Raw genomic sequence first — 22,706 nt, 5'->3', positions numbered from 1 at the left:
GCCCACATGGACAAACATACGATGGCAAAGTAGTCAATATTAAGAAGATGTAATATTTTTGGGGTAAAACGTCACTCTCAAATAACTAACTTGATATTTTATTATATTATCGTTTTATGACTTAATATAAATAAATACACTATTGAGCGCTAAATAAAACAGAGCGAGGTCGTAGCTTCCCAACGTATCCTAGCAACCAGTGAATTGCTTCATCTTTATCCAATCATATCAAGTCGACATGTTGATTGACGTCTAAGTACCCAATCAAAACCTCGAAAAGACACTTTGACCCCGCCCGTGCCGCTTTGAATTGTGGGACTGGATTCTGAAACATCAACAAAAATCTTTACGCTGTTACTGTTCACAGATAACTGCTCGTTTTCTGTTCACCTCGGCGTTTCCCTGCGAAACAGAGATGGAAAATGTTCACCTAGCCGTAGAGGAGGAGGATCTTTATTCGGGCTACAACGACTATAACCCCACATTTGACTCCGAGGTGAGTAAAACCCCAACTCTAAGCTGCAGTTGACGACATTTTTTTAGATCGGTGCTGAAGCTACTACATTGTGCTACGTATGTAGCTGTAAAACTACATGACCTAAAGATTGTTAATTGATACATAATAATATATAATCACACATATTGTGGCCTTTTTAAGGAATTGGAGAACGATGCGGGCTTCCAGCAGGCAGTTAGGACCAGTCATGGAAGGAGACCTCCGGTGAGAACAGACTGCAGTTGGGCTAAAATGTACAATAGTCACGTAATGAATCATAAAGTTTAGTTTGTCAATTAGTGTAATTAACTTAGCTAAATTTAGTCATTAATATTAAATAATATTTATCTTAATTTTTATTGTGTACTATCCTGGGACAAACAAAATTTCCCTTTCTCAGGGGATCAGTAAAGTATTCTTATCTTATCTTATCTTATCTTAAAATGTAGATTACTTATTTTATTTTGCTGTAGTTTCTCTACCATAAAAATAATCTCACAAATTTTGAAATAGAAACTTAATGGGTTAAAGATCCCTCTGTAAGTTCCAGTCCTGTTTGAAATAATATAGGTGAAGAATATAGTAAAGCTCAAAATTATTCATACTCCAACCACCTGGATCTCATTGCTGAAAATGAAGAATCGAAAATCCCAGTGGAAACGTGCCAAAAAGCTCCCCGGCAACTGTAAGAAGGGTTAGATCACTGTAAAACACTTTTCCACAGATTTTGAATAAGGCTGTAAATATTTTTTGACCAACAATTATTATGAAAATGTAGATGACAACTTTCCCCCAAAAAATTTATACTCCTTTCACATTTTTTATTGTCTTTTGACACATACAGTTCTTGTTTTCTGTCTCAAACAAACTTCTTGGTTGAATGAAACTAATCTGAACATGCAAGGAGTATGAATAACTTTGGTCTTTATGTGATGTTCAATACGGAGGACTTACAGGTTAACAGCAGGGGCGCCAATAATTGTGCAACAGGGAGGGGAAGAGTTTTTTTTTTCTCATAACTGAGTAAATGTTAAATTGAAGTTTGGATTTTTCTAGATCCTTCTAGTTTTAAACAATGCAATGACAATAAAAGGTTATTTTAGCATTGTATTATAATTGTTCATATAGAGTACCAAACTTTTCCTTAGTATTCAAATAGTTTGGGGCTTCAACGCACATATTTAAATGAGTAGTGTATTCATTAATAACCTTAGAAATTGCTTTATTTAACTATTTAGATGACTGCGAAGTTTCCAGGCACCGCCATTGGAGGTCGACCTTTAGTTTCATCTTTTGGTGTAAGTATAATGTAGTAATAATACGTAATGCTCAGCAAACAAACAGCCTGTTTTTTAACGTTTTTTAAAAATGTTTTTATCTGTGCATGAAAATGTGTTGCATTCAAGTTTCATGGTGTCCCTTTTATTATTTAATTCTATTGTTATGGAGAGAAAAGAGCAGAGAGTAAAGGATTATTCTAAATCTACTGTTCCATACATGTTCTAGGGCCCACTGTGCAAACACAGACCTTCTTAATTAAATGAGATAACCACATGTTTTTGTCTGGGGTCAGCATGTTAGGTGCTAACATTTCTTTATGTGCGTGTTGTCTCATTTAGTCCCGAATCCCCATGGCTTCATCAATGGGCAGACCCATGACTGGAACTGTCCAGGTGAGACGAGAGTGTTTTTTGCTTTTTGCCCTCAGTGCTGCTGTATAAGGCTTTATGTCATGTACTATCCTACTTTTCCACAGGATATCATTTGTCTGTTTGTGATAAGAAAGTTGCAAGGCTCATTTGGTAACCATTGATCAGCTTCAGTAGCTAGTTTAACAAGGCATGCTGCATATATTGAGGCTAAGCTTACTCTCAAAAGTTATTTGCTTATATGCACAATTTACCAGTACAAAAGTGACACCTAGTGGCTTAAATGTGGTCTTGCACAAAAAATTTAATAAAAAGGATTCCTACAGTACAGTGGATTGCAAATATCCCTTAAGTGGCCATATTTTTCCATTGTAAATAAAACTTTCATTTTATCCACATTTAATTTTAAAACAAGGCTGGGAAAATGACATTTATTATTACTTTATCTCAGATCACTAATATAGATTTATGAACAATATTTGAAAGAAAGAGGCATTTTGTTTTCATAGAAGAAATCTTGGATGGTTGTGTTCAGCTCATGCCCAATGAGGGCAAAAACAAAAGTGTGTTTTCTGATTTTAGGTGTATTCTGTTCTGTTTCATTTGACAGGAGGGTGCTGCCCGTCCGATGACTGCTGTCAGAGCTGCAGGTTACTCATCCTCACTGATGCGCGGTAAGTTTAAACAGAAAAGGTATGTTCTTCTTTCTGCTGCGTTGTTATTTATGACCCACTGTATACGTTGATATTTGTTTTACCATTGATAAGAGTCTTTTGAATGGACAAAGCTTAAAAGACCATGTAGCCCTTGACATTTATTTTCTATGAGCTGATTGTAGATGTGTGTAAAAACTTAAACGGATCTTTTGCATTTCCAGGCTCAACCTTTGACCCCCTGGGGCAGTCCAAGGGGCCTGCGCCTCCACTTGAAGCAAAGAATGAAGACACGTGAGTTACCTCTCCTTGTGAAACACTGAACGCTGCTTACAGTTGCACTCTGGGTGCAATAGTTTTCACAGTTAAACTAGGTGCAGATCACTTCGTCCTTCACATCACACAAACAGGTGGAATATTGGAATAATACTTTATCACTGAGCAAAAGGTATGGAAAATCATGCAGCTGTGATATATTTGGTAGATAGTGTGTTGATGATATGTATTGCCATAAATCCATGTATTTTTTTTACCCTTGTGTTTCTGCTTATTAGGGGTGAGTATTTATCACATTGTTTATCATTTATCGTGATGAATTTCTCATCATGAAAATAATTTTGTTGTATTGTTGTCACGATAAATTCTAATTAATGATGTTTATAAAAACAAACACAAAACCTTCTGAATTGCTAGTTTTACTATTTTCTCCACTGTTTGCTAAATGACGGCATCATTACATATCAATATATAAGAAAATATGATTAAATGCAGTTACTGTGAGCAGTTTAGTGATGCAAATCACACTTCTTCATGTAAAAAGAAGTAAATTGTTTTTATTGTCACTTTTATCGTTATAAAAATAATACCACAAAACATCACAAATAAACTTTAAGTCCGTTTCGCCCACCTCTGCTACATAATATATCGTGCAGCCCTAATGCATAATTAGCAACAAAACATATAGGTTTTGTAGTTTTCTAGTTATGCCATCTAGCAAGTCCAAAATATTTGTGAATGTTGTGTAAACAAGTCATGATTTTATTGAAAGAGAAAGGACAGGTGTTCTTGTGAAAGCACTGAAGAACGATCCATATTTAGTATTTTTCTGTCTTTTGGTTTTTGCAGGGCGGAAGAGAAGATCAAGATCCTGGAGAAGAAAGTGAACGACCTGATAGAGGAGAGCTGCATGGCACAGAGCATAGGCGCCTTTCAGCTGGTCAGACCCCAGATCTGATTCTCAACATAACATTGATACTGTTCATTTCAACTCAAAGCTGACATTTGGAGAAATATAATCAGCACGTTTCAGCAGCTAGGCAGTGCTTTATACCATAAAAACATGAAAATAAAAAGTCATGAGAACATCTTGCAATCATCTACTGAGAAGAGTGTATGAGTGCCTCCATCAAAATCATTGATACACATCAAATATGCCTGTCAATTTGAGCTGGATGATATGGACAGAAAAAAAATCACCATGTGTTCTATTATTTCTGTATTGGAAGATTTTGATAATTATGACAATACAGTTTCCAATTAGCAAGCCAGTCTCTAACATCTGCTTCAATATAAATTGACTGAAGGAACAAACTAAAATAAACATAATTTATAACTCCAACAATTCACGTATAAAACAAAAGACAAATAAACTCTTTCTGAAAACCACCAACGGTTTATTCATAAAATTGGTAAACATTTTCAGATTAAAATACACTTTTCATTGAGGTTGAAAATACCTGTTTGCTATTTTGCTTTCTCCGAAGTAACTTCTCCTTGTTGGCAGATGCTCTCTAATTGTTGGCTAGCTTTATTTCCTTTCCCTTCTGCTAGCTTCAGACATGCAGCCCCGTTTTTGCTGATCAGTGTACCTGTGTACGTTTGTATTGGATTTCTGCAGGCTCTTGAAAAAGCCAAAGAGGCAGGGAGGAAAGAGCGAGCGCTGATCAGACAGAGGGAAGCGTCCGGCAACACGGAGCACATCAACTTAGACCTCACTTACTCTGTGAGTAAAGGCTGCAGTCTTCCACAGTTTTGATATTGTCCCACATTAGTCAGTTTGACCGTCCTTATTTACAGAATCCCTCATCTCTAAGCTTCTTTTCGGGGGGGTTTTGTCCGAAAATAAAGGCAAATTGTTTGATTCTGTGTTGCTAATGTTGAAGTCACGTGCTTGCAGGTTTTAGTCTTTTGATTGCTGATGCTTCTATATTTGACTGTACTGATTTCTTGTCACATTGTAGGGAGAGGTAATAAAACAGGGATCAAATATGACTACCGTGGCAGCAAGCATTTCGACTCAGCTACACAGGCAGTATGAGCAGAGAAAAACTGTAATCTTAAGTTTTTTTTTCCCCTCTTTAACAGTGTTGTGATTTATAGGCTAATGAAATGAGTTTACTCCACTCCTAAGGGTGTGTTGATTCTGTTATTACCAGGTTTTGCTCAACCTTGCCAACCAGTATGCGAACAATGAAATGTACCCGGAGGCTCTGAACAGCTACCACGTCATTGTGAAAAACAAGATGTTCACTAACGCAGGTAAGCGGATCGGCGTACGTGTTTTCCAACATGGCAGCGCCACTCTAAAGTGCCGGTCTTCAAACACTTTAAACAAAAAAACCCCCCAAAAAACAACGGTCTTCCTTTTTTATTTGTAGTGCTTGATGCTGCTACTACCTGAACACAGGCTGTTGGGTTTTTAAGCCAACTCTCTTCCCTTTCTCTGTGACTACATTTTTCCACAGCAATTGCCTTGAACTGACTCATTACTCCAAATGCTCCGTCGTCCACTCTTTCTCTTCACTACACTGCAAAAACACCAAAATCTTACCAAGTATTTTTGGTCTAATTTCTGGTGCAAATGTCTTAGTACATTTGAAATAAGACAAAACTAACTTACAAGTAACTTATCAGCAAGACATAGGAGATTAATTTAAGTCAGTAGTTTCTTAATATTGATGAAAAAGTACTTGTTCCACAGGCAGACTATTTCACTCATAACATGGGGAAATGTCTTGCTTTAAGTGGAAAAAATACTAGTTTTTCACTTCTAGTTCTTTAAAAAATAAATAAATATTGAGCCTTTCTGTGTCACAACACTCCCACTGCTAAGTACGATGGAGGTTTTGTGATGCTCTGGGCCTGATTATGTTCCCAAGACTCTGAAACTCTAGGGTTACATGCAATTATGGACTCGTCCAAATACCTAGATAATTTAAAAAAAAAAAAAGTAATCTGATTTTGCCCTTCTAGGCCGCCTCAAAGTCAACATGGCCAACATCTACTTCGAACAGAAGAACTACCCTAAAGCGATCAAATTCTACCGCATGGCGCTGGATCAGATCTCCAACGTTCACAAGGAGCTGAGGATCAAGATCATGCAGAATATCGGAGTGGTGTTTGTCCGCCTGGGCCAGTACTCGGACGCCATAACGTCCTTCGAGCACATCATGACCGAGAGTCCCAACATAAAGACCGGCTTCAACCTTATCCTGTGCTACTACGCCGTTGGAGACAGAGAGAGGATGAAGAAGGCCTTTCAGAAGCTCATCTCCGTTCCACTGGGCATTGATGATGAAGATAAGTACATCCCAGCCAGTGTAAGTTACAGAAATGCTTGTAAAAGTACAAAATTTGGCTCATTGTACAGCACAAACTTACAGAAATGTGTTCAAACCTGCTGAACCGCGGTGGGCAGTCCAGCAGCAGCCCTTCCTTGATAACGAGTGTGTGACACTGGGGGAAACCCTAAATTTTATTCTATTTTATTGGGATTTTTGAAAATGTAGAAGGAGAATTATATATGGTTTAAAGCTTCTGTTAGAAATAAAAATGTATGTCATGCTCAGCCCCTCTGAGTAGAACCACCTTTTGCTGTAACTAGTTTAGTTTCTTTTGGAAAATGTCTCAAACTGCTTCGAATATCTAGAGACTGAAACTTTCTCCTACTTTTGTCTTCGTAAGTTAGCGTAACCTCACTCAGATTGAATAGACAAAGTCTGTGAATGTCAGCTTCCGCGTCTGATTGTGTCGTTCTAGCACATCTAAACCATAAGCCGTTGCAGCAATCTCTGGGTTCAGGGTTGCTATGTCCACCGAGTCTCAAGTTGCTACTTCTAACAAGTTTTCTTTCAAAATTTCCAGCGTCTTTAGCTTCATTTATCTTTCTGTAACGTCAAATCAGCTTTTCTGTCTCCCTGAAGAAAACCATCCACACAGCATGATGCCGCCATTACCATGTTTCACCGTGAGGATGGTGTACGCTGGATCATTTCCACAACATGCAGTGTTGTGTTGCCTGATTTAATGTTTTTTTCCTTTTTGTAATAAAACAATCTCTAATTAATACATACTTTGTTATCCTCATCACAGCCATCACTTCTGTGTTTGTTTATCTCATGAAATCCAACTGTGAAGTTTTTGATTGAAAAAATAATGACTGAACTCAAGCCTTGCATTTGCACATTCGCTGTTATTTTCTAAATGAGATTGAGATTTTAGTAGATATGTATTTTTTGCTGTGTTATTAAAAAGTTAATCGCTTTCATTTGACTTCATGTTGTGTGTTTGACCTTTTCCAGGATGACCCCAGTTCCAACATGGTCACTGAGGCCATTAAAAACGACAAGCTTCACCAGATGGAGAGAGATCTGTAAGAGGAACTGAGCTCACACCACTCATCCTCAGCACCAGCAGTTTGTTCTTAGTCCTTTAAGTTGTCTGTACTTTTGTTTTTGTGTTGCTGTGTTTCCGCGCGTAGGAAAGTCCTGGCTGAGAAGTACATCATGACTGCAGCCAAACTCATTGCTCCGGCCATTGAGACTTCCTTTGCTAGCGGCTTTGACTGGTTTGTTACTGTAGTTCATTTATCATCCTACTGTTGAGAAATTTAGTCCCCAGAAAAATCTAAATTGTTTTGAAATTTAGTTTCATTGAAATTACTTGTCTTTAAACCCGAATCTTGCTTTAATATGTATTCATTTGGCTGCTTTTGTCGCTAAAGAAGTTTCCAATGTGTTACATAAATAGCGCCTTAATGTTTTCTAAGGTGTGTTGACATGGTGAAGTGCTCGCAGTATGTCGAGCTAGCCAATGATCTGGAGATCAACAAAGCCATCACATACCTCAGGCAGAAGGACTTCAATCAGGTGAGTGTGACCTGGTTGTAGCGTGGTAAAGGATAACACCAGCTTTCAGCTCTAAATCCTCTGATCTTTGTAGTTTGTGCACTTCAGCTGGGAAATTGTACTGGAAAAGGTAATTTCTGATGCCTGTGTGGGATGCATGCAGAGCTCTTTATGCCTACCGGTTAAGATGTGTAAAAATATCCTTACATAAAATCTGTGTTTTATTGCAGTCACAGAGACTCGCACTGAACATTTTAGGGAAGAAAAACAAGTCTTACATTTTTTTTTTTCTTCATTTGACTTCATCTGATTTAAAAAATAAAAAGCTTTCATTGTTAAATAACTGAATAATTATCCCCGCTGTTAAATTCTAATGCGGCCCAATGTTGCAAGTAGAGCAGCTCTTAGAGAGAGGGATCGACAGGGTCTTGTTTTGTTAAAAACTATTTTCCTTAATGTGAAACTTTTCCAATATTAGTTTTTTTCTCAAACCAGTTGGATTTTTCAAAAATGTTTCTGTGTGGGTATATGATCCTGCGATAAAAGATGAATTATTTTAAGGTTTTGTTTAGGACATTTTAACTAGGTGTGAGAATAAATTACAATTTTGCAATATTAAGTTAAGAATTTGCCTTATTTTTTAGTATATATGAAGGATTTGTGTTTCATATAAAGAGTAATGTTTATTGTATCATCTCACCACTGTATGAATGTGAATCGTCATGGTTACAGCATGCCATCATTTATGCCATTGCACTTCTCATTGTCCTCCCTTCTCTCCTACTTTTGTCCCATTTTCCTCCCATCTCTGTGGCTAAGGTTGAGGTATGTTTGCTTTTCGTTTCCATGATCACACCTAGATCGTGTTTTTTTTAAATTTTCACTCTACACACGAGTGTCCAAAAAAGGCCCTGCCAGGACGAGTTGTTTTTTTTTATAAGTCACAGAGCTGTTGGCAAAACTCTTTGAATGGAAAGGAAACTATTACTTAATTTAAAAAGTAAGAGGGAGTAAGATGGTGCACCCTGACAGTCCAGCCTTGACAGGAGAGCAGCTCTTTGGGTAACATTATGCGTTTGAGGACACTGAGCAGCACCAGCGTCCAGCTGCATTACTGTGGCTGCATCAGTTTTGCCATTTGTGTTGCCAGACTTAATCTGATGCCTGAACGTGACTCCTTCATGCTGCTTTCATAATCGGTAAAGTCTCTGCAGCTGCAGCCCAGCTGGAGGTTTGTCAAAAATGCTCACTTTTGCACTCTCGGGTTCTAATTTGATATGTATATAATGCAGTTAAAGTGTGATAGCAACACACTGGCATAGGGAATCATGTCACTGAAACAGGTCAAACCTTTCAGACTTGTGCGTCTTTGAATTTTTAGTTCTTTTTTAAAATCGAAGAACTTGGATGCTTTGAAAGTCTCCGTTAAAGTGGTAAATGTTTTATTATTGACATGTTTTTAAGACCTGAAACACTTTTTTACTAAATTATTTAATTTAAAAAGTGTAAATAAATGTGATTTTAACTTTTTGCAAGTTCTGCTATCAACCAGGAGAGGCACCCTGTAGTCAGATTATCTACTGTTCCTCGTTTTGCCACATTACAACCACCTTCTTCATTGTTTATTTATTTTTTAATCTATTGTGATTTTTTTTTATGTGGTAGACCAACACATCATAGTGTATAATTTTATTCCCCTATTAATCATTTAAAGTGTGGGATGCATTTATATATTCATCCACTAGGAGGCAATATTGTGCAGTGATCTATTGCAGCAATTTCATCTTAAAGACGTTTGGATTTGCTGCAACCATCTTCACACATCTACAGACAACATTTCTTAACGCTTCTTCTTGGTAAATTCATTCAAGCTCAATCAGATGGGATGATTAATGATGGATGGATTCCATTTAATAATTGATTGTTGAAAGTAATTGGTTGGACTGAATTTTATTTATCAGTGACGGTAATGCAGCCGCCATTATTTCTATTTCTAGTTGTAAGAAAATTCTTAAACTATTTTGACAGTTCACCATAATTTACTGTCTGTGTGTTGGTTTATCATGTAAAATCTCATTTTAATACATGGTTATGTGTGTGTGTGTGTGTGTGTGTGTGGTGTTAATTTGACAGAATGTGTCAGGGGTATCAATGCTTTTGACGGCACAGGAAGAAAGAACTCTCTTCTGGACAAAAGAGACTCACACAAAGGTGAACGCTCCTAACGTTTAGTTTTCACGTGTGAACAGGCGGTGGAAACTCTGAAAACATTCGAGAAGAAGGACAGCCGAGTGAAAAGCGCTGCAGCCACCAACCTTTCTTTCCTCTATTTCCTGGTAAGACTCTCGTAGCCTCGTAAAAACAACACGTCTGTACTTACATACTGGAATGTTAAGTGAAACGATGGATCTAGATGCAGTTGGTGTTAAAAAGCAAGAATGGTAATGCAGAAGTGATGAATAAGAGTCTCAATTCTTGTTTTTTTTTTCACCTTTTTTCTTCAATATTTTGCAGGAGAAGGACTATGATCAGGCTGACCGATACGCTGACCTCGCTATGAACGCCGATCGCTACAACCCCGCCGCCCTTATCAACAAGGGCAACACGCTGTTTGTCAAAAAGGACTACGAAAAGGCTGCTGAGTTCTACAAAGAGGCACTGAGGAATGACTCCTCGTGCACCGAGGCCCTCTTTAACCTGGGTACGGCGTCTATTCAGCACTTTGATTTTGTAGCTCAATGTCCCTGGCGCAAAATCATTTTTTCATCACATCTACAGCTGCAAAACAAGCCTTAAGCACCAATTTAGTTTGGTCTGTTATTACTGAAATATTGGTAAGTTGGAAATTAGGTTCCATTGCATGGTTCCTACACAACCTGGAAATGTTTTATCTACCAAATTTGGATAAGTAAGGAAAATGAAAAGGGTATTGATCGTCTCATACGCAAAATCTTCCGTCCATCCATGTGTTTGTCCACCTGTCTGTTAGTACTGATGGTTCTATTTCTTAAAAGCTGACCGCTGTCAGAACATCTGCCATAAAATCACAGTAAATATGGCATTTTTTAGGGGTGCACCGATTGCAGTTTTCTGGCCGAACTCCAATTTTAAAAAAATCTGACCTACTGATTCCGACTTTGGCCAAAACCAAGTTTTTTAATGTATTTATTTTTTGTCTAAAAAGTTGCTAAATATAACAATGAAACATTTATTTTCTTATTTAAAGAAGGAGACTCGAACTCGATACCTTTACTTCATGTCTTTCCTGCCTCCTTTCTAGCCCCTTCCTGCCTGGATACTTTCAAAATAAAGGCCTCTAGAGAAGAAAACTAAATAAAAAAACTAAAAGGAATCGAATTGTTTGTTCATTTTCATCTTTTTATGTTTTATAATATTGTATGAAATGCGTTTCATACAATATAATAGCCCTGTTTCGGTCAAACTGATTTATGGGAACATCCCTGGTATTTATATCGTATAAATTGTATAATGAATAACTTGTAGCCATTTTTGCTATTTACCTCCTGTAGGTTTGTCCTATGAGAGACTGAACAGATTGGAGGAGGGCCTGGACTGCTTCCTGAAGCTTCATTCAATTCTGAGGAGCAGCGCTGAAGTCATGTATCAGCTGGCTCACCTGTATCCACCATGAAACCTGTGAGGTCCAACGAGGGAAAGCGTTTCCACGTGGTTGTAAACAAAACGGTTTCTGTATCTTCACCTGGTTTGGACAGTTAAACCTCCGTCTGTGATGTCATGCAAGCGTCCGTCGGCCCTTGACATCTTGCTTTCAGCTACGAGCAGCTCGGAGACCCTCAGCAAGCGATCGAGTGGCTGATGCAGGTCATCAGCGCCACTCCCACAGATCCACATGTACTGGCCAAACTGGGAAAGCTGCACGACGACGAGGGGGACAAGTCCCAGGCTTTCCAGTACTACAGTGAGGTGAGAGAGGAGCTGCTTCTCTCTTAACACAGTGAAAGATCACACTTGACTTTTCAGGTCGTGAAATGCTGTTAATCCGTTGCGGTGCTGCTCAGTCTTTCAGGTACTTTCCCTCCAACATCGACGTGATCGAGTGGCTCGGGGCTTACTACATCGAGACCCAGTTCTGTGAGAAGGCCATCCAGTACTTTGAACGAGCAACGCTCATACAGTGAGTCAATGTATTTGGAAGATGATCTGCATAGAAAACTATTTACGTCTCGCGATAGACACGTGATCAAAATCGATAGACAACACGTCTGATAGAATATTCAATGGAGAATATTCACTAAACTCTGATCCAGAACCGCACGGCATTCTGGGGGATGGAGGAAGAGGAGAGACTTTTAACTGCTCAACTTCTCACGGCCAGATAAGCCAGCCTCGTAACATCAACTAACTCACTCTTTGGTTACCTAGCAACAACCCGTGGAGTAACTTGCGCAGTAGCAGTTTCATGTTTCGCCACCGTGCCGCGCAGCTGCTGAAAAATACGGCGTGGAGTGAAAACTGTGCATAAAACAGGAAAGGTCATGTCACCATTTTGGCAGTATTTCATATATTTAAAACAAAAAAAACTAAATAATTATCAATACTGACGATTGTTAACATTGACAGATATGAGACGCTCTTATTGTGTGTGTATTTTTCAGCCATACAGTCTAGCCCTAGACCTGACACAAAGCGAAATAAGACATAATTCAAAATAAAGCGACACAATAAATAACATGATAATATTAATTTTGAAATAAATTCTGCTCACATGAAAGCCAAGGATCATCCATTCTGATTGGAAATGATCTGCTGTGTCCCACAGGCCAAACTATGTGAAGTGGCAGCTAATAGTGGCGAGCTGTTACAGAAGAAGTGGTGAGAATAAAACTAAATTAATAATTCAACAAAGTCAGTTTGGAAAGTTATCAATCAAATGTTTACTAACAGGTTTGTCTTTTTCACTCCCTTTTCCCAGGAAACTACCAGAAAGCTCTGGAAACCTACAAAGAGATCCATCGAAGGTTTCCGGAAAACGTGGAGTGTAAGCTGCTGTTTTGTTTTGTGTCATAGTCTTCAGTAGTATGAGGAAATTCTTCAACATTGTGAAGAAAATGAAAATAATTTCTGTGCTCCTGTTCAGGCCTGCGCTTCCTGGTGAGGCTGTCGACAGACATGGGGCTGAAGGAAGTCCAGGAATATGCCACCAAGCTGAAGAAGGTGGAGAAGATGAAGGAGCTCAGAGAGCAGGTGTGTGTGTGCCAGGTTTTTATATATTCATGGCAGTGGTTCCCAAAGTGTGGGGTACGCCCCCTAAGGGGGGCGCAGCGCCATTGCAGGAGGGGGAGCAGAAAGCAGTACGGATGAATGAAAAGAAAAAAACAGTTACACAAAAGTGTTTCACTGTAAAGATGGTTTGTAGTGTGTTTTGTTGCAACCTGAAGTGTGAAATAAACTTCAGTGGAGTTTGTAAACAAAATATCTATATATGTTTATGTCTGGTTGAACGATGCGTGTGCCCAGCAGTGACGTTGAATCACTTTTTTCAGTCACGAGGAATCTAACGCTTACTATTTCAAATCCAGCAATCAGATTAAAGTTACTTATCCAAATCACGGAGGGTTACCGCGCGTTACAGTTTTTCTTTTGGAATTTAATTTTATTTCCCCTACACGTCTTGGGGAGTGTCCGCCGTTTCTATGCTACAGCAGCAGCTGATCGCTCGCAGTGGCAGAAATGTAAACAATGGAAGGAGGAGAGAGATGTGCGTTTTGTTGCTGGAAAAACTGGAACTATTTTCTGTCGCTAAGTCCAAGTATTATAAACGACTTTGGGCTTGTTTTTTACTAAAGTCGGTTGCAAATTTAATGAGTCGTGGGTTGTGGTTTTTTGGGCTCGTTTTTGAACGTTGCTCATTTGGGCTTGGACATAAGAAGAGACACATAATCAGCCCCAGAATGTGTCTGACATCCAGTTAGTCTTAGTCAGACTCTCCCCGTCCATTATTTCCCGGATGATCCGTCCCGCTGTGTCTCTGTTAATGTCAATTTAATATATTTGCTTTGAACGACGTAGAGTTTCGCGTTGCGCTCCAGAAAACTGCAAACATCGAGACTAACCCGGACAGCGCAATAAACGTGAAAACAGCCACGAATGAACGTGTGATGAAAAGACGACTGTGTGTGTGTGTGTGTGTGGGTGCGTGTGTGGGTGTGTGTGTGTATTAGACGCAAATTCTCACATAGCTGTGAAAATCGATGCGTTCTGCTAAGATGAACCACAGTTTTCTACTCTTGTATAGAGTGCTTTTTACTGTTTTTTATTACTACTATAATTCATTTAAAGCACTTACGCTGACTCCTGTTTTTTGGGATGAAACGTTTAGAGCACAATGTTTGATATCTTTTAGTGGTCAAGGGAAGTGATTTTTTCATTCAGAAACTTACATTTTTCATGTATAGTATTGGAATTATATGCGATTTCCCCAAATACACACAAGTTGAGATTAACTTTAAAATGTAAGGAAAATTATATATTTTTAAACACAAACTCCTGAGAAGAGTTGAACATCTCACAGAGCTCTTGTTCAGTCCATCATCTGAAAACAGACTGAGTCTGGCACAATTAAAGCCGACATAGAGATATATGAGGAGAACATTAATCACCATGGTGGCAGCATCATGTTGTGGGGATGTTTTGTTTTCAGCAGAGTCTAAATCTGGTTTGTGCTGATGAGAAGTTGGCACCAAATATGGCAAATACCAGACAATCCTCAAAGAGCCTGTTGGAGGCTCAACATCAACAACAAAAACGCCCAGAGTCTACATTCATTTGAGATTCCGTAACTAAAACTGATGTTTGCAGATGTTCTCCATCCATCCTGGCTGAACTTTGAACTATTGTGTTAAGCTTGTAAAGACGTACACTAAAAGACTTTGCAGCTGCAATAGCAGTGAAAAGTGGTTTCACAAAGCACTGACTGAGAGGGGCAAAGCATGCACCACACTGTTCAGATTTTATTGTTGTAAAAAAAGTTAGGATCATGCGCATAGTTTTCCTATACAGTTGTGCAACAGTAAAATCCAGTTAAAAACATTGACAATTATGGTTTGAGCATGACTAAACTCAAAGCGTACGAGTGCTTTTGCAAGGCGTTGTAACTAGTAGTGAGTAAAGAGTTTGGGTAGATTTTTTTTTTTATTGATTCTTTGTAGGATTTAACCAGAAATCTGGTTGTAGGGAAGACTAAAACAAATGTTTAGCCACATACAGTATGTATGTATGTATTGTACAGTACAGTAATGCTGTGTTGGGGTTTTGACCGTGTTAGCACCGTAGCCTGTGAGTAAAAGCTTGCCTGTGTTGATGCATCCCACATCTTGCCGTCTCCTTAATCACATCATTGTCAGGTCACGGTGTCGTTTCGTCCGTTCCCAAACCCACGCAGCGTGCTGATTGAAAACATGCTCTGTGTTCTTATTGCCACAAAGCGGGATGTCGGTATCTGCAGCGTCAGAACCAAGTTTAAACCAGATGATCCTCTTCGCCGATTGTGTCGAAAGAGGAGCAGATGCTTCACAGCTGTCTAATCCCTGGCTGTCAGTAACCGAGTGGATGGCTCAGTTTACGTAAAGTTTGATCAGTGCCACCTGAAACACGAGCGTTGCCTCGCAAAATTATTCACTTCCTTTGAACTTTGTCACATTTCATCGTGTTGCAATCTCAAACTGCGATTCGTTCCTTTAGGGTCCAATTGGTTTAAAACCCGACGCCACATTGAGCTTTTTGACTATTTTTGTCCTATCCTGCTGTGTTTGGTTGGTCTTCACAATACTATTTGTTCATTAATTAATGTTCTCTAAGAAAAAAACAACATGAAGCCTTCACAGAACAGCAACAGAGACAATACTCAGCTGCTTGGAAACGTCCTGGGAATCATCGTTCAACTCCGGGATCCAGGAGAAATCTCACGCCTGTCTTCATAGATGCAGTATTTACGATCTTCTCTCCATTCAGCTCCTAATCAAATACTGAGAGGGAATATAATCCGATGTTAAAACGCTGTGCTAACAGTTATGCTGCGGAGACTGTGAGCAGAGCCAGGAGTGCTCCAGGAGGATGAATTTATCAAACCATCACCAGCTGATTCTAAATCCGGCCGGACTGGAAAAAACGGCCTGAGAGGGACAAACGGAGCTGGAAAGTTTGGCTTTTTAATCTCACAAATTGCCACATGGAAAACAGCTGATAGCCTGCGCTACTTTGCCAAAAATTAAAAAATAATAACCAGTAGTATTTGTATATACTCACAGAACATCTGCTCTTATTAACATTAAGGAATAACCATCAGTATGACGTACTGCACTCGACAAAATGTATCGTTACTGGATTCACAATTCGGCAACCATGATGTTTCTATGACGCCTTTTTATGTTTTTCTGAAGCACAGCCCTTTGAACTGCCTTGTTGCTTAAATGTGCTACAAGTATAAAACTTGATTGATTGGTTGATTGATTGATTGATTGGTGAGAAGGTTCAGTAGCGGTGAAAACTCTGGAAACCCATATCAATCAACAGAACCTGTGAATGTCATGCAAATATTTCTGTTTCAACGTCTGACTGCACCTGGTTTCAAATATCAAATTTTCCACAATAACTTTCAGGGACCGTTTGAATTGCTCAGATATGCTAGTTTTTACCCTGAAATCTTTCTCGTTCTCTTCTCCAATCGTTCTCCTGGCAGAGAGTGAAGTCGGGCCGAGAGAACAGCGCCAGAGGTCGCAGGGAGGGCAGCACAGGGAGTGCTGGTGAGTGTAAGTCGCCGTCACACGTCGTTCTTGCTGCCCCTGCATTGAAAACGTTTAAAATGTCCATTATTTCCATCTGAACCTGTATGGTGACGTGAAAATAACGTTATTTACCAGTTTAGACTTTTATCTGGAGTGTGGCTTATTTCTAGATGAAGGCTCAATTAAAAGGCTTCAACAAATTGAGTTAAAGAGACAAAGGTTTGATGTGAAGCTAACAGAAGAGCGGCGTTGAAAGAGTAAATCATAACTTGGAAAACTGGACAAAATCTAAATTTGGGATCAAAATTTGTGATTTTGTTTTTGTTCTGCATTAAGAGACTAAAAAATCTTTTTGTGTAACAAGACTTATATTGAAGAAACAAATGACCCTCAACAGCAAGATCACTATTCAGTACACAAAGCTTTATAAAACCTTGCCCGTGTATTTTGACATAATAACAAGTTGTTTGGTAGCTAGCTCCACCTTATGCTAATTATTTAGCAGGTAAAATGCTAATATTCACCTGGTGAGCAGTCTTCAAGTACAGCATCATTTCACCATCTTTACGATTTCAGATTTTATTTTGCGGAAGAGATTTAGTGAAGTCTGATCAGCTCCTGGCTTTTTTCAAAATGGCCGCCTTCCAGCCTCTTTTCTAATCGGCGGTTCAGTGTTTGACCCAATGTTTAGATAAAACTACCAAGTGGATGGAGGGGATTTTTACATCTCAGTGTAAAACCTAGACGTGGGTTTAAAAAAAACAAAAAAAACCCGACAAATTACAAAATAAAAGCTTTGTACTTTCAGTGTTCTTGTTTTTGCTTGTTTTTATCATACAGACGACTTGTGTTGAGATCAAACAAGCATTCTTAAGCCTTTCACTTTTTTATTTCATTATAGGTGTGATATATATAGTAGAAACAGATCCAAAACTGTCTGTTTGGATGGGAGGACAGGAAGTATGAATACGTTTGTGTCTGTTTGCTACAATAGACTGAGTTATTTATAGCTCCAGTGTCGGTCATCTTCTTCCTTACCTGTAGGGATCCATAATGGAAGCATTAAAGCATTTTCTCTCTTTTTTGATCATAGTAGCTCCTCACTTCTTTGTTCATTTGATTGCAGTCTGTAAATTCACCACTAGATGGTGCTAAATTAAAAAAAAAAAAAAAGGTTTTTTGGGTTTTTTTCATTATAGACATCATGGGAAGAATTCTACATACTTGTGTTAATGAACTGCGGTTCTTTTCATGGCTTTTCTTTATTCTTTTTCTCTGACATCAAAAGTTCAAATCATTCCCATTGTTGTTTCTCTGACATTTTCTGCTTTTGTTTCTGTCGCCTCTGTTGTTGCCGTCCGCCGCAGCCATCATCTCTACGTCTGTCCTCACCTCTCCTACGAAGTCCGACGTTACGGGTATCGTTAATTGAGGCCCCATTTCTAGCTCTCCTTCATCATGCCTTCATAAAAAAAATATATAAAAAAACAGAGACGTGTGCACTGACTCAGACACTGGAAACCTGGCTTCATCACATGGTTTTATTTTAAATGCAGTCCAGACAAACTAGAAGTGCCTGTAGCCATGAGAAAGGCTCCTCTGGTGTTCTTATGTAAATATACAACTAGCTGTCAGCTGATAATGTGTGTGCTGCTGCCAGGATGTCCATTATGTGTCTGTGTTTGGATAGAGTAGATTAGGAAACCCTGATATTTTGCTGTTGTTGCTCTTTTTATAGTGTAGTAGAGCCAGAGCATGTAACTGGATCCAGTGTATAAATCCTTGCACTTATTCGGTCTTAAATGTTCAGGGTCTCTTTCTTCCTTTCTTTCTTCGAGACTTTATTGATTTGACTAATGCAAATAAAACATCTGATGCTTTTCGTTATTTTCTTGCACCGCACCAGAAAATGCCAAAGCAGGTAAGAGTAGCAAGAGTAAAAACAAAACAAAAAAAAATCTTAATTGCCCCTCATTTTACATCTTGATTACCCTTTTTGTTTTCCTTTTCCTTGGCTTGTTTTCCCCATTTCCTCTCTGCTGTCCAGAGCCTCAACCTGAGCCTAAACAGTTCAGTCCACTGTTGGACTCAGGTACGTACGGATAGCTGAGTGATTCCTCTGCATAACGCCTGTTGGTTGTTGTTTTGTTTTTTTTACAGTAAAACGCCAGCAGCTGTGGTTACCAGGATCCCATCGATTGTAACTTGTTTCGCAGTCAGAAGGCAGTGTGATTATGCCAGAGCCAATGTTTCACTAAAAAACACATTTTTTTAACTTGAGGGGAAAAGACTAACGTCTTTCCCAAAAATGAGCATCAAAACAGCCTATAAAATGAATGTACGAAATGTACAAAATATCGTTTTCACCGGTTGATTTATTTTTTTCACGTCAAATCAACAGCTTTAAATATATTTTGTTTGGTCACAATTTGACCCTTTATCGTTGTTAAATATACAAACATTTTTTACAGTGCGTGCTGAGCGGTGAATTTAAACTCACGCAGCAGAAAATGGGCGACTTTGCGAAACTTTTTATGAGATCCAACTTTGTTTTAAGATTCTGGTCAAAACTTTCCGAGCCTGACCCACAAATCTTCTGACGGGAAGCCGTGAGGTTGAACCGAACCGAGTGTTTGTACTGAAAACGCAAATTTATGAAACTTTAAAATCTTTTCTATTAAGTCTGGACTTTATTTTAAGCATTCAGGATGAATTTCAGCCTTAATACTTAACTTATCCAATGCTTTTTCCTCACCTAGTCGGTCTCCCACAGACATTCGCTGCTATTTGTAATTTTTCTCATTTGTGGAAATCACGTGCACAGACGCAAGAAAGTTGGACTTGTCTTTTTAAGTCTGCTTATGCAATTTCAGAGAGGAAAGTGAGAAGGGAAAAACCAGACCGTTTTCATCTTGTTGTCTCCCTGCTGAATATTCTGAGCAAAGAAACGCTTCCCAGTCGCTCCAAGAAAGAGGAAGGGGGGGGGAAAAAAGCATTTTCCAGCAGAAGTTTCAGTTGCCTGTTAGTTTGGGAGGCCTGGTGTGAGATATTTGGGATTGTGAGTGGGAGAGGAACATCGGGCCTCTTTCCTGTTTTTCAGCTCTCAGACATCGTCGTCTGCAGTTTCCAAGGCTACCTGGCAGCCAGATGTTTGTCCTCTGGACGCCGATCATGTTTGTCCTCTGAGCCCAAAACTCAGATTTACTGAAGCACTCCCTATTAGCTTCCTTGGTTTAAAAATAAATTCATTTTTATTGCACTGACATAATCTCACACTGGATTTAAAGACAAAAAAACCCCCCAAAAACAAAACAGCAGCATTTGATCCGAGTATGTTTGTTCAGTTTGGAAATACATCCGTCAGCTTGATAAAATGACTGTTTTTAACTTTATAAAGTTAAAAAAAAATGTGTTGGGATGTTTCATCTGGAGTCCATCACTTCATGTTTGTCTCTGGTGGGAATATGATCCGGAGAATTCAGCGTTTAAGAGTGTTGACTGTCGTAGGTCAGGGAATGGCCGCGGGAACAATAGCTGCTAATACGGGGAGTCTTGCTGGACTTTGGAATTGTTTGTTGCGGTGGGATTAGGATGAGATTGAGTTTTGCAGCCCGGGACGCTCCTGGATGACTCTGAGGGAAAGCCCGTCGAGCAGACTGCTAAAACATGTGGGCCAGTGAAATCCCAAATGCTTCACCAGACATGAATCCAACCTTCTGCCATAGAAATGTAACATCTGCAGGAAATCGAAGAGAGGACCCTGGACAATATAGAGAGAGAGATTGTGTAAAGAGGAAAAGGTCAAAGGTCCCGTCATGTGACACGTTATACTACAGGACTTGGTGATGTAAAAAAGTGTTTGATAAAAGCAACTCTTTATTAAATTGAGGATTTTTTTAAAAACTTTCGTTTAGTACATCTGTTCTAATTATATTGGATTATATCGTGTTAAGATTATGCCACTGCAAATAAAAACTGTTGTTTTTCCCTGGGCTGTAACTGATGATTGTTTTAGTAATCGACTATTCCGTTGACTATTTTGACGATTAATCGGATAATGCAGATTTTTCAATTAACCACTTAAGCCTTTTTTTCATAGAGTATTAGAAATGCATTAAAATATGCGTAAACTTTCCACTGTCCAAAATGCGATGGCGGCATTCCTTTAGCATACGATTTGTCATTTGTAGGGAAAAAAATGCTACAATCAGTGTGTGAAACGCTCAATACTGTGTAGGACTGATCACTTGATCATGTTTTGGATTAATTGATTATTGGATGGCAAAAGGTGCTCAACAGGAGTTTCTATGCTTGTTTTTTCTTCTTGTTTTTACAGAATTTTAGCTAAAACTATATACCGCGTAAGATTTGGGTTGAGCGCTTAAAAAGTTTTTTTTTTAATCTTAAATGCAAAATGTCTACATGTTTTGTACAGTACTGACTCGCTCAGTAGATCTTTTTTGCTTTTTTGGAGTCTGGATACTCCAGTTAACAATTAATCGATTACTAAGTTACTTAATTATTTCAATAATTGATTCCTCACAATTAATCCGACGAATCGTTTCAACCCTAATTTTATTTATTTATTATTTTTTTAAGTATGGCAGCACTGCGTTTTCTTCCATACAGTGTGGAAGTCAGCTTGGTGTTGCTGCTTAAAAACGCTCAAAGTGAGACGTTTACATTTATTCACTGGGAAAGTTGGGAGGAAAACGTGGTTGAGCAGCTGCAGCCCGGGTCACAGAGCAGCAGTAAATCCAGATCATTCGGTGGTGCAGATTTCCTTTTGGGGAGCGGGGACTCTTCTTACTGCAGCCGTAGAAACGGAGCTGCTGAACTGGGGAGGGGATTTTTTTAGGTTTTCAGTCCTTTTTAACAGTTGGTCTACCGATCAAGCTGATAACTCGGGATGCGTGTCGGGGTGTGTGTTCACTGCAGACAGCGGCCGCAGCAGCAGCAGCAGCTCTAAGGGGGAGCGTCTGAGCGCCAAGATGAGGTCACTTCCTGGGTCCAATGAGCCCTATGAAGCCAGCAGCCCAAAAGAGCTGGGTGAGGAATCTGTACAGTTTCCATCTAGTTCAGGAAAATACGATGAGCTGCTTTGTTTCCCCTCAAAGCTTTGGTCACTCCCTTCATACAGAACAGTGTGTGAAACTGTAAGGTGTTGTTTCAAAGCCATTTCAACCAAAACGAGGTTCAGAAACTTCATGATCTCATGGGTGCAGATGCGTCGTACGTGGACCCGCTGGGTCCTCAGATGGACAGACCAAAGACGGGGGCCAAGAAGCCGGCGGATGACGACGACTTTGCAGACGAAGATCTGGGAGACGAACTTCTACCGGAGTAGATCCATCGACTCGGAGAGCTTTACCTCTGCTGGTAACGAGCGACTGGCCTCCTGATCGGAGACGAGGAAGAAGAGGTTGAAATGTTCTCCTGTGAAGGATCATATTTATAAAAAGCAAAAACAAACCTGAATGAATTTTTAAAAAAGCACCTGTTAGACACACACAGTCAGTATATGTGTGAGTAAACCTCTTTAGAGATGAAAAATGTCTCAGCAAACCGGATCTAATCCAACTCTTGGCTCAAATGAATTCATATTTATTTTTATTTTTTGGTCTCTTGAGTATTTTTTAAATAAACTGTTAACTACTCCAGAGAAATCTTTGAGAGGCGTTTCCTTGAGAGCAAATTTTCCCTAAAACTTAAAGGAAAACCTTAAATTAGACCTCTGACCTCACTTTTAGGAGTCAAATCTCTCTTTCTTTCTTGATCTCTTCCTTATTCTCAGTTTATATGAAATGTCCATCGTTCTATTCAGAATCAGAGTGACAAATGTGAAAAGATCTGAGAACTACTTCTGAGATGTTATTCAAATCCTGACCGCAGAGATGCACCTGTTGCACTTTAATCTGTTTCCTGTGGATTTGGATCTCTGCTGTCCTTCAGATACCGGGACTATAAATGGACAAAGAGTTTCTTGGGTGCAAATGTGCAACTACATGGCATGGAAG

At 39.2% G+C, this 22,706-nt stretch overlaps 1 protein-coding gene across 6 annotated transcripts; it reads left to right on the top strand.

Annotated features, from left to right (window-relative positions):
* The first annotated feature begins 309 nt into the window (after window positions 1-309).
* ift88 (intraflagellar transport 88 homolog) lies at window positions 310-22,351 on the top strand. 6 transcript variants are annotated; one of them, XM_032568674.1, is made up of 27 exons: window positions 310-496; window positions 659-721; window positions 1,735-1,794; window positions 2,116-2,169; window positions 2,756-2,819; window positions 3,023-3,092; window positions 3,924-4,014; window positions 4,696-4,800; window positions 5,039-5,128; window positions 5,234-5,336; window positions 6,051-6,397; window positions 7,379-7,449; window positions 7,558-7,644; window positions 7,846-7,945; window positions 10,174-10,260; window positions 10,439-10,625; window positions 11,455-11,563; window positions 11,719-11,869; window positions 11,965-12,080; window positions 12,726-12,778; window positions 12,879-12,944; window positions 13,044-13,150; window positions 16,644-16,707; window positions 18,596-18,610; window positions 18,737-18,781; window positions 21,628-21,738; window positions 21,915-22,351. In XM_032568674.1, the coding sequence occupies exons 1-27, from the start codon at window positions 416-418 to the stop codon at window positions 22,034-22,036; spliced, it is 2,619 nt and encodes an 872-aa protein (XP_032424565.1). In that variant the 5' UTR covers window positions 310-415; the 3' UTR covers window positions 22,037-22,351. The 6 variants fall into 6 exon arrangements, with proteins under 6 accessions (XP_032424565.1, XP_032424568.1, XP_032424567.1 ...); XM_032568677.1 differs by lacking the exon at window positions 5,039-5,128; XM_032568676.1 differs by lacking the exons at window positions 18,596-18,610; window positions 18,737-18,781.
* Window positions 22,352-22,706: the final 355 nt, after the last annotated feature.

The sequence above is a fragment of the Xiphophorus hellerii genome, chromosome 7, assembly GCF_003331165.1.
Source record: "Xiphophorus hellerii strain 12219 chromosome 7, Xiphophorus_hellerii-4.1, whole genome shotgun sequence".
Lineage (NCBI taxonomy): Eukaryota > Metazoa > Chordata > Actinopteri > Cyprinodontiformes > Poeciliidae > Xiphophorus > Xiphophorus hellerii.
The sequence above is the reverse complement of the archived record's forward strand: the minus strand, read 5'-3'. Positions and strand labels throughout refer to the sequence as shown.

Bases quoted from the DNA above. Each gene is read 5' to 3' on its own strand.
- ift88 (XM_032568674.1), top strand. From the start codon at position 416: ATGGAAAATGTTCACCTAGCCGTAGAGGAGGAGGATCTTTATTCGGGC. The intron at 722-1,734 runs GTGAGAACAGAC...TTAACTATTTAG, and splicing joins GTCATGGAAGGAGACCTCCG to ATGACTGCGAAGTTTCCAGG. The intron at 12,081-12,725 runs GTGAGTCAATGT...TGTGTCCCACAG, and splicing joins GAACGAGCAACGCTCATACA to GCCAAACTATGTGAAGTGGC.